The sequence below is a fragment of the Asterias amurensis genome, chromosome 3, assembly GCF_032118995.1.
Source record: "Asterias amurensis chromosome 3, ASM3211899v1".
Classification (NCBI taxonomy): domain Eukaryota; kingdom Metazoa; phylum Echinodermata; class Asteroidea; order Forcipulatida; family Asteriidae; genus Asterias; species Asterias amurensis.
Genome location: NC_092650.1, coordinates 16516175 through 16528551, shown reverse-complemented (window position 1 = coordinate 16528551; position 12377 = coordinate 16516175). Strand labels below are relative to the sequence as shown.

The 12377-nt window shown below is 39.5% G+C and overlaps 1 protein-coding gene and 2 pseudogenes across 1 annotated transcript; all 3 read left to right on the top strand.

Moving 5' to 3' along the window:
* The first annotated feature begins 1231 nt into the window (after positions 1 to 1231).
* On the top strand, positions 1232 to 1759 carry LOC139934513 (perlucin-like protein). The gene has a single exon (XM_071928769.1). It carries the CDS (start codon positions 1232 to 1234, stop codon positions 1757 to 1759), a length of 528 nt encoding a protein of 175 aa, XP_071784870.1.
* Positions 1760 to 5268: 3509 nt separating this feature from the next.
* LOC139934511 (perlucin-like protein) lies at positions 5269 to 5816 on the top strand (annotated as a pseudogene).
* Positions 5817 to 10265: 4449 nt separating this feature from the next.
* LOC139934510 (perlucin-like protein) lies at positions 10266 to 10998 on the top strand (annotated as a pseudogene).
* The last annotated feature ends 1379 nt before the right edge of the window (positions 10999 to 12377 follow it).

Genomic DNA, 12377 nt, shown 5'->3' with positions numbered 1-12377 from the left:
CCATCAGACACCACAAGAATCTCATGCATAACTTGAATGACTGTCTTTGTTCGGACTAAACCCAGATACCATAAGAATCCCATGCATAACTTGAATACTTGTTTTCTTCAGACTTCTATTTTTCAAGTTTTATGGCTGTATTTGAGCACAGTTCTACACGATTATCCTGGGGAAAAAACGCGCAAGGTCGGGGGACAATCGGCATATCGGCATTAGCGGTAAAAGAGCGTTGAGAAAATTCACACTCAAAATTCACTTGATTTTTACTCAAAACCTGTGATACCTATTTGAACAATTCCAAGTGTAGTGCTATCTGCAACTTCTGAAGCATTAGATCGGTAAGTTTCATGATGCAGAATGTCGCAGATCGTGCTTTTCAAGGAAACGAAAGATTTTGATATCAGTGGTGCTGGGGTCAAGGATACGGAGTGGATTGGACCGATTTATGGGGCTATACTAGCCCTATATAGGACTCTTCCTCTGTAGTACAATACGAATTTAAGGCCGCCAGGGCTAGATCTATACCAACGTATCATTTGGTTTAATGCAGACCAAATGACATATAAACCACACTGAAGCAATATGTAACCTTTAAATCTACGAAATGATAAAAAAGGTTTCAGGTAAACAACGTATGGATCCTTCTTGATATTGTAGTTTTAAGAATTCGTAATTTTTATGTGTAGACTAGATAGCGAATAATAGCATAAATAAATCGATTTACTCGACGGTTGTGTTGACTTGGATGGAGATGTCGTTATGTTCCAGTAAATCCAATTTAGTTTTTTTTAACGGGGTTGACGTCAAGCTATTGTTCAGGCAATACAGGCAAACTGACCCCTCAATTATGTTTTGTTATTATAAATCTTCTTTGTGGACTTAATTTGTAACAATGAAAGGCGGCTTATTATGAATCAACCTGCAAACGACGTACACCACAACCCCAATTTCAAAGGAAATCAATTTTACTCAGTTAGTAGGCAAGATCCTATTGTTGTGAGTTTATTGTAAAAAAAAAAGGGGTTAGATTCTAAGAGTCTGTGGTTTTCATTTAGCTGTTTCCATAGAAACACTCACGCAATGCCATATCAGATACCACTCCAACGTCATGACTATACTCTAGTAAGAACCAAAGCAGCCGGCCATTGTAGTCCATCGTCGTCAGGCATCGACTATACGGTTTGGAAAAAGGTCAACTCTACAATTTTCTAAATTTGAGGAAAATTACAAAATGCGTATAGGTCAAGTGTTGAGTCTCGTTCTTGTCGTTCACTGTCGTTCACTTGATTGGCACCGAAACGGCGAGTCATGTTACTTCATTATAAAGGACAAGTTGGATTGGTACCACGCAGATCGCACCTGTGTCGAGTCACGAGGAAACCTGGCTGTCCCAAATACACAATCCGAACAAAATTACATATGGGAATTGGTCCTAAAAGAGTTTGATCAGAACCCTTCAACCGATCTCTGGATTGGTTGTAATGACATCGAGGAGGAGGGAAACTGGCAGCATTGTCCGTTGAAGGGTGAGACCACCAACGCCTTTGAGAATTGGGCTGAAGAGGAACCTAATAATGACTATGGAGCAGATTGTGGATCGCTATGGGTTGATAGGAATGGTAAATGGGATGATTACCCGTGCAATGAAGAAATCTACGCAGTTTGTGAGACCATGGTCAGCAACACCCCCGAATTCTGCCTTCAGACCGACAAAGACGGCCGCCTTGTTTCCCCGGAGCATTCTTCACCGTGTCATTAAGGAGCTACCGGGTAAGGGCGTTCCTTCATGCGGGAAGGCTGGAAGATTTACCCTGATTCAACACAGTTAATCTGCTGGAACAAGGTTGACGGTTTGCCAATGAAAACAACGCGACCCATTCTGACGACAATGAAACTGATACTTCTCCAGTTTGTTTAAAACGAAAAAGGCCAATATTTCGATGTTATTATGGAGCACTCCGTAAATATATTTCCCTTGTCAGTCACACTATATGTCACTATTTTTATGTTACACCAAATACAAATGTTAAAGGGAACATTATGGTTTACACTGTTGAACTATTAAAAAATGAAGACTGTTTCAGATCGAACTGCTATTCTCGCCGATAATTGGCTGATGGTGACATAAAACACGATGAAAGATGCTACCTCTTCGATCTGTAGTGAAGTGATGGTTACACTGAGGGAGACTGGTCTTCTCCTAGGTGCGGTCGACAGTGTTTTCTTCTTGCAATGAGAAGAACTGAAGTTTGTAAGAAGAGACGCAAACTTGGAGCAGGTTCTTTGATTCACAGTGTGACAGTGAGATAAGTTGGATCTGAGGCGTTCAAGCAACGGAACACAAGCAGCTATGTGTAAACACTGAACTCGTGACTGAATACAGGTAGAACGCCAAAGTATATCCCCTTGATGTAAACTGATTGTCGGATTAGATTCAAAATATTTACACTTATCGGTGGTAGAATGTTTCCTCGATCGTTTTGCTTGATGGCAGAAAATATTTTGAAGACAAATACAGTCTCAATGTTTATATGATTTTAAATGTTGCATGGTGGAAGTGCTGAGGTTAGAGGTATGTGAATACCTCATGAAGTAATTTTGGTTCTGAAAAAGGGGTTGTTAGAACGACTCAATGATTCGATCAATATGCTTATTCTCCTGAAGACAATAAGTGCATGCTGATCAAAACGTTGAGCTTTTAACCACGATTTTGTTCGTATAGTTTCGTTGTTTTTTAAAATATGTTTGGACATTAAAACCCAAATAGAAAAGGATATCAGTATTAAGCATTAAACAAAATTGATTGCACTCTTTGAGATTTACACCATAAGTCAGCAACGGTAATCTGTTGATAAGAAAGTCCCGATCCACAAAGAAAATAACGCCGGCTCAAAAACGCTTAAGCTCACGAAAATCTTGAATCAACGAGCGTTAGCAGTTTCTAAATGTTTCATTTACGTTCGTGATGAAGTTATACTGCGTAGATTCAAAACTCAAGAACAAAGCTATTTGTCCAAGTTCCTGGACGAGCTGATTTAAAGGGAAAACAACCGAGTAATTCGGTTTGAAAATTTGTAGAAATTGAAATGTACTTGTTTATTTCAATTTGCCGAGATCAGCCGGCATATTGTATGAAATATAAATGTAACTTCGAATTGTATAGACGATGTGACCTATAACGTCACACGAAAACCATAACATGATTCGCGCGCATACCGCCGGGCAAAACCTTTGTGTTTTGGCAGCCAGCTAGAAGTGTATGCAGTCTTACCATGACTACGTGTCTTTTTGCCCGGCGAAACATGACGTATACAGTGTGGTTTTTTTTCAACAGAGGGCGGTTTGAATGTAATCATAGGTCACATCGTCTATAGAATACAGCAATACGGCATTATTTTGAGAATAATTATAGATTTTTGAATAGGGTAAAGGTCTTACCGAATTGTTAGACAGCATTGAAAACAGTCTGTGCTGAAAGTGTTTTCGTCAACCTCAATAACTGGTGTTTTATCCTCAATAACTGGTGTTTTACTTGGAGCTGTAGATCTGAAAGTAAAAAAGAAATGTCGCTTGTTAGAATAAACAGAACACTCGAAACGCGTTACCATAGATGCTGTGTGTTGAGAGCAACTCGTTTAGTTTAAAGATCTCTGTGATGTAATGCAGTTTTGTGCTGCACTCACTATCCGATGGATACGAGTCCCTGTACAAGTTCAAAATTACACGTCTCTAGCCTCATGTTAAAACCATTTTCTTTTGACGCATTTCTAAAACGGCAAACAACAAAATGACGTCAAGATACAAATTGATGTGTTATATGCAGATTCTTGGTTTGAGGTTGTTTCATGTCAAGTGCTGCTGTTCAAGAATATCAAAAATCAAAGGGTACTTATAGATACAATTTGATTTAACTCTTGATCACAACACTGGAAATATATTGCATACCTGAAATTTTCGACCGGTCTTCATCAGCAGGATGACGCGGGTGTTGAACCCGTGACCTTGCGGACACGTGATCACAAGACCGCGTCATAGGCGGTTGTACCGCCTGTCTCGGTTCGGGGGGGGGGGTTGTGTACTTATGGATAATTGTATAACTTGTCCACTCTCTACAATTTCTGTTTGGAAATGACTGCATAAAAAAAACTAAGGTTGACCTTTAGGATAACATTTTGAAATCAGGACCCGTTTCTTTTCTCGGAAAGAATCATGCACTCTTTCACATAAAAAACATACACACTTGCAAACATGCTTTAGGATTATAACCGTTAATGGTTTTATTGCTTTCACTTTAAGTATGTAGTTACATACCAGTAAAATCTGCCTCGTTGCTTTATTATCTCAACAAGTCAAAGAAGGAGAGATTGTACCAGCAGTCTAGTTTCTTGATTGTGTTTTGTTTTGTGTTTCTGCATATTTGTCTGTGAAGTGACTGATACTTCACCAGATGACATTATTAGATTGTTGCTTATGAAACGGTGTTTCTACCCGGTTAGTCTGCTGATGCCTATCAGCCTACCAGCAAATATATGCACAGCGTATACTCAAGAAGCATGTTTCCGTCTTTAATATTCCTATGTTCAAATCAATCAAAAGTGTCGAAAAAGAGATCTAGAGATGCTTTGTGCCCTACTTCTGGGTCTAATTTGAGCAACACATAAAATACAAGCAGAAAATATAAACACCTTGCAGTGACGTCAAAGCAGCTACAACCTGGCAATGATCTTCCATTTTAGGAATCAAACTGCAGTAGTCTGAAATGGTCTGATCCCTGTTCAGTTTTAGTCGCGTATAAATGCTAGACAAGTATTGACTGAATACCAGGAGCATGACTGCTTCTTCAACCTAAACGAATATCGATTTTACTAAGCGGTTGTGCAGTGTGATTCTTCGTAGAGTTTGGTTCGGTTAATTAATATATTTCGCCTTGGTTGTTTTAGGTTTAATTGTAACCCTGGTAACACGGCCGCTGCGCAGTTCTAATAATTACAATTTCCGCTGGTGCGTCTCACCTTTAATATCAATATTGGTTACCACTTGGTATAGCAACATCACACTGACAACGCTTAAAGCCGGCCGCAGTTACAATATTTGCCGTCTGCAAACGGTTATAGGAATATTTTCAAGTTATTTTCTGATCTCACAAGTTTGATATTGCCGTCTAATTGACTTTGGTTCAGAAAGATCGACATTTAGCCCACCTTCCTAAGGTGACGGTTACGGTCTTAAAACAGTTCAAATATTCAGCCCAATTGAAGGATTTCAAAGATGCGTACACAACAAGTGTTCAGTCTAGTTCTTGGCGTTTACTGTGGCTGTCTCCTGGCTGAAATCTGCCCTCGTGGTTGGCATCAATACGGCGAGTCATGTTACTTCATTATAAAAGACAAGATGGATTGGTACCAAGCAAATCGCACTTGTGCCGAGTCACGAGCAAACCTTCTTGTTCCAAACGCGAAGACCGAACAAGATTACATATGGGAGCTATTCCTTAAAGAGTGTAGTCAAGGAGACAGAGGCAATCTCTGGATTGGTTGTATTGACATCGAGGAGGAGGGAAACTGGCAGCACTGTCCGTTGAAGGGTGAGACTAACGCTTATGAGAATTGGGCCGATATGGAGAACCCAGCAATTCGGGTGATGCAGATTGCGGGGTGCTGTGGGTTACTCAAAATGGTAAATGGGATGATCATTCCTGTAGTGATAAAAACTACGCAGTTTGTGAGACCACTGTCAGCAACACCCCGAAATTCTGCCGCCAGACCGGCAAAGACGGCCGCCTTGTTTCCCTGGAGCATTCTTCACCGCGTCATTAGGGAGCCGCCGGGTAAGGGCGTTCCGTCGTGCGGGAAGGCTGGAAGGTTTTCACCCTGGCGTTATTAATCTGCTGGAACAAGGTTGACGGATTGCCAATTAAAGCTGCCGATGGAGAACTGAAAGACAATTGAAACTCGGTTCCGGTTTGTGGAGAAATGTTTAAAGGACAAAAACTCGAAGTCATGTTATTATTTTTGTCCATGTCATGGTTCTTCTTCTTAGTGTTAGGTGTTGCCGACTGGTGGCCGAGATGCCCTACTGAGTGGCACCAAATACAGCGAGTCATGTTACTTCAACTTCAAGGTTGACGGTTTGCCAATTGTCACAACGCGACTCATTCTGAAGCTGCTGATGGAGAACGATGGAGCAATTGAAACTGTTGATTCTCCGGTTTGTAGAAACTTGGTGTAAAGACTAAAACTTGATGTCATGTTATTAGCCGCTCAGTATTTACACAATGGTTCCTTAGAAAGTTTGACGATGTCATTTACACTATAGTCAGTATATTCTCGTCACAAATGTATACTCTCTTAACACTGTCAATGTTTTCGTGCAACTATTTACATAGATTCGTTACGCATGGAATTCAACTAAAATCATCTCATGAGGACAATAATTGCATTAGTTTAATAAATCCCTGATCCTATTGTATTTTTCTCGTATCTTAACGCAGATACCAAAATAACACCACGACTTTGAAGGCACTGTTTTCATTCGGACCCCTGCAAGTTTTCCAAGTCAGATGGCCGTCTTTGAACATCGTGCACTGATTTGTTGTTACTTTAAAGGCAGTGGATACTATTTGTAGTTACTCAAAATATTTATCAGCATAAAACCAAAGAGTAATGGGGAGAGGTTGATAGTATAAAACATTGTGAGATAAACGGCTCACTCTGAAGTGACGTATTTTTCGAGAAAGACGTAATTTTCCAAGAATTTGATTTCGAGACCTCAAGTTTAGAAATGGAGGTCTCGAAATCAAGCATCTGAATGCACACAACTTCGTGTGACAATGGTGTTTTTTTCTTTCATAGTTATCTCGCAACTCCGACGACCTATAAAGCTAAAATTTTCACAGGTTTGTTATTTTATGCATATATTGAGATACACCAAGTGAGAAGACTGGTCTTTGACAATTATCAATGGTGTCCAATGTCTTTAAACCTATTCTGATGCCTTTGTAGTGCAATGATGTATTGTTACATCAGATTTCTTTTGGATTCGAAAAAAGGCGGACAAATATTTGCAACACGGTAAACTTTGCCTTCGCTGTTCTCACCGCTGTAGTTTGATCACTGCCTTTACATTTTACAACGGCTATCTGACCTACAATGATACCCAAGCCTACATCAGTACGGACAGTAAAAGGGGTTGACCTAACCCTGTTTCAGCCCTACGAGTAAATGGCAACGGCCTCTGATTTTTTTGTTTTTTTATTTTTTTTTGTGGCCAACACCTTGAAATGGCCACCAGTCCTTGTGTTTCTGGCGATTTGATTAAAAAAAACAGCGTCGGCATTCGTTCTTAAATCAACTTGCTAAGCATTAGGACTATATACACACTTTTGATAATAGAATGATCGTCATACAATACTGGAGTTATTGTCATCAGTTAAAGCCATTGGACCCTTTCGGTAAACAGTATTGTCCAAGTCCCATACTTCGTGTATCACAACCTATATATAAAATAACAAACCTGTGAAAATTTAGGCTCAATCGGTCATCGGAGTCGGCAGAAAATAACGGGAAAACCCACCCTTGTTTCCGCGCGTTTCGCCGTGTCATGACATGTGTTTACTATAAATCCGTAATTCTCGCTATCGAGAATTGATATTGTTTTAATGTTTTCTCAAAAAGTAAAGCATTTCATGGAACAATATTTTAAGAGAAGTCTTTCACCATTACCTTCTGTAAACCCTGTAAATTGTTTGTAAATCTGTGAACTTTTTTTTCTGTACCGAAAGTGTATAATGGCTTTAAGATAAGTTGACGTAATTCACGGGTGAATGGTCGTGTCAGTGTTGAAACCACAGTGGTTTACTGTAGAGCAAGCTTTGTATAATTACACAATTAGAATTAAGTTCAACTACAACAATGTATGGTTAGTTTTATAGTGTAGGCCTATATCTGTGGTAACAAAATAATCATAATTTATTGGTGAAATATTCGTGTGAAGGGGGCTTATTGAAATGCTTTAAACTCATTTAAACAAAATGCTTGTTTAAAACAAAATGCTCAAGTCATTTGACACAATATTGCGCGTTAAAAATGACTTAACAATGTACATTGAAATGTCACGTTACGACTATCCTAGTGGGGTGTACATTGTCTTATTGAGCCTGTGAAAATATAGGCCAAAATACCACACAGGAGCAAGTCATTAGATGAAATTATATAACTGACATACAGATCCTTGTCATTTGATTGGTGGAACTTACTTCACGTGACATTCAATATTACTCCCATCCGCACCGGCGATCAAAAAGACATATTCGCCCCATGGGGAATAGCATTTCCCATTCAACAGTGACTTGATGTTCCCAATGTTTTTGAGCAGTGCAGCGCCGCCGCGCTACTGCTAAAACAAAAGAGCACCTGTGCAAAAGGTTGTGATCCGATTGCTATTAAATTTGTACATTGTTGCCGCTACGCGGCGCTATATGATTTTTGGTTGTCAAACCGTAATTCGTGTGATTTTTTCATAATGTTACACTTTTAAAATACATCAAAATGACAAGGATAATATGTCAGTTATAAAAAAACAAATATTGAGTGGCTTTAGTTCGTAGAATGGAAGGAATACTATCGCTCGGTAAAATTTGGACTGTTCCATTTCACGAGGCGAACCGTGAAATGGAACAGTCCAAATTTTACCTTGCGATAATATTCCTCCCAATTCACTCTGAGCCACTCAATATTTGTATACTATCTAAGACTCCAGTATGAAATGCTCAATTATTTCAAACAGATTTGTTTTTGCCACTGTAACCGGTGAGAAAACTTACTTTGAACACGTTACACTGCCTCTAGCACTATTTTGGAGTCAGTTCAACATTTTAAGGTGTGTTCAACATAAACCTTTTATTTACGATCCCATTTTCCACTACAAAGTATAACTCCTTGATAAGTAAACTGAGAAATAATAATGTGTTTTTACGATGCACCCTGTATCAAGAATCCCTTTAAGCATAGTCTTGGCCCACGACTATGGTGCTTGATTCTGGATAGTGTACTACGCGCGGTTGAATCGCCAAAGCGCGCCCGCCACGGTATGATTTAGTTAATTGGACGGCTTGAAATCTAGACTACACTGGCAAGCTACCAGTGTGAAATGGTAAGGCCCTCGGGTAACAACTCCTTATAAGGGAACGCTGTGCGCGTCGCGCGTATCGCGTGATGTGGCACAAATGTCCGGCCGTTGCTCTCGACCAATAGGAATGAAGAAACTGTCGTATCAGCACAGGTGCAAGCTCGCGTGTCACGCCCATGTTTCACACTTTTTACTGGTCATTAACAAAGATTATACACACCCACATGACGCGCTCTCTACCAATAGGAATAGCGAAACTGTCTGAGGTATTTATGAATAGCAAATAGTCTGGCACCCTTTTCTTAATGAGACTTCTGCGATACACTATGTGATGTGTTTGTATATTGACTTTGATGTATGGAGGGGGTTTGATAAATGTCTACTGCTCGTCTATTGTTCTCTGATGTATTCTTCTTTGCTCTGATCCTGGTTCCCGTTCGATCTTCTCATTATAATTTAATTATTCCTCAGTTTCTTTAATGCGGTGCATTTCATCTTTTGGACGTCTGGAGGACCAAAGGAGGAGTCAACTAACTACAGTTTTACAGAATTGTATATAATATTAATTTGACTCGACCGACGTTCGCAGACTCTGTGATGGGTTGGATCGATAATTGCATTGGGCTGTCTCTTTGATTCACGGTAGCAGCTACGTCTGCTTTGTAGTTATGAGTTTAATTTGACGTGAATCTGACTTCATTCGTCTTGATTGTTTATGTTTAGCTGTTGCCATGGAAACTTGGTCGTGCAGCTCTAATATAAACAATTTCAATGGAACGCCTCTCCGCGAAATCAATATCGGTTTGCACTTGGTTCGACAAACAACTTCACGGCTGTAACTACTGAGTAAAGCCAAAGGCAGTTCATACGCTTTAACACTCGCCGCCAGCAAATGGTTACAGTTTTTGAAAGAATTATTTCAAACACCCAAATATGTTATCTGCATTACGAAGCAATGTGAAAGTTGTTAACAATTCAAAGTTTGTTTTCGCTGTCTGAATAATTGTAGTTAAGGAAGTGCGCCATTTATTTCATCATCGTCAGGTGACGGTACGGATTTCAATCCGTCAAACCTTTCATTCAACTCCATTAACAATCATTACAATCAATCATTACAAGCGTTTGGAGGAATTTACAAGATGCGTATAGTTCAAGTGTTAAGTCTCATTCTCTGCATTCACTTTTGCCGTCTACTGGCTGGAATCTGCCCTCCTGATTGGCACCGATACGGCAAGTCATGTTACCTCATGATGAAGGACAAAATGGATTGGTACCAAGCAAATCGCACTTGTGCCAAGTCAAGAGCAAACCTGTTCGTCCCAGACTTACAATCCGAACAGGATTACATATGGGAACTATTCCTTGCAGAGTTTAATCCGACAGCAGATACCTTTCTCTGGATTGGTTGTAATGACATCGAGGAGGAGGGAAATTGGCAGCACTGTCCGTTGAAGGGTGAGACTAACGCTTATAAGAACTGGAAATATGGAGAACCAAATAACAGGGGAAATGAAGATTGTGGCATCCAATACATGAAAAATAATGGTCAATGGAACGATGTGGAATGCGACAGAAAGGGCTTTGCTATCTGCGAGCTCCACGTCATCGACAGCCGGGTACTCTGCCTGCATACCGGCAATGATGGCCGCCTCCTTTCCCCAAAACATGCTGCACCACGTCAAGGAGGAGCTACCGGGTAAGAGCGTCGTGTCGTGCGGGGAGGTTTGTCGATCACACCCCAGATGTCGCTCCTTCAATCTGTTCGAGCAAGATGAAGGGAAAATGGTTTGCCAGCTGAACAATGCAACTCGCCGAGAAGTGGCTGATGGTGACATGAAAGACAATAAAAGTTGCTACTTCTTCGATCTATAGAAATGTAGTTCCGCAATCACAATCAATTCAAGGTCAAAATGTAGCCGTAAAAAAATGTTTATGGTGTTCTTCAGTTTCTTTAAATGTTGCGTGTCAATAAATTCCTTAAAGACAGTGGACACAATTGGTAATTGTCAAAGATTAGGTCTTCACAGTTGGTCTAATTCAACATATGCAAAAAAATAACAAACTTGTGAACATTTGAGCTCAATCGGTCGCCGAAGTTGCAAGATAATAATGAAGGGAAAAAACACCCTTGTTACACGAAGTTGTGTGCTTACAGATGCTTGATTTCGAGACCTCAAATTCTAAATTTTGAGATCTCGAAATCAAATTCGTGGAAATTACGTCTGTCTCGAAAACTACATTACTTCAGGGGGAGCTGTTTCTCACAATGTTTTATACTATAAACCTCTCCCCATTACTCGTTACCAAGTGAGGTTTTTATGCTAATAATTATTTTGAGTAATTACCAATAGTGTCCACTGCCTTTAACCTAATGTTGTTACATCATATCTAAACGCAGAAGAAGAAATAATAACCCAATGTACCGTTTTTATTCGGACTCTGAACATTACGCACTGATTAATTGTATTTAGATTTCTTCTTATTTCAAAGCCAATTTGTTTGTGCTTTTTTAAGTAATCAAACTAGAATTTAGATATTTGCTGTCCTCATCATTTTCTCTGCAATCTTTTTGATCACTGCCTTTACATTTTGCAATGTGTCCCTGCAACACAAGAGACAGTGTCGGCAGCGCGGCGTAAGAGTGAAATGTTCTTATATAATATTTTGTTATGTATTACACCCTTTTTAAAGGATCGTCATTAGTTACAATACTAGAGGTTTTAATCAACCCGGTTTGTTGTGACTATCTGTGATTACAAATAATATCTAATTTATTGTGAAATGTAGTTGGTGTGAAGACAGCTTTAAACTCATTTACTTAAAAGGTTGTATATTTGAAACTAAATGATGAAGTCGTTTAATGGCAGTGGACACTATTTTTGGTAATTACTCAAAATAATTATTAGCATAAAACCCTACTTGGTAATGAGTAATGGGTAGAGGTTGATAGTATAAAACAAGTGTGAGAAAATGCTCCCTCTGGAGTGATGTAGATTTCGAGACCCTCAAGTTTAGAATTTGAGGTCTCGAAATCAAGCGCCATGAAAGCACACAACTTCGTGTGACAATGGTGTCTTTGTCTTTAATAATTATCTCGCAACTTTGACGACCAATTGAGCACAAGTTTTCACAGATTTGTTATTTTATGCATAAATGTTGCGATACACCAAGTGAGAAGACTGGTCTTTGACAATTACCAATAGTGTCCAGTGTCTTTAACACAATATTGCGCAAATAAAAAAAACAAATGA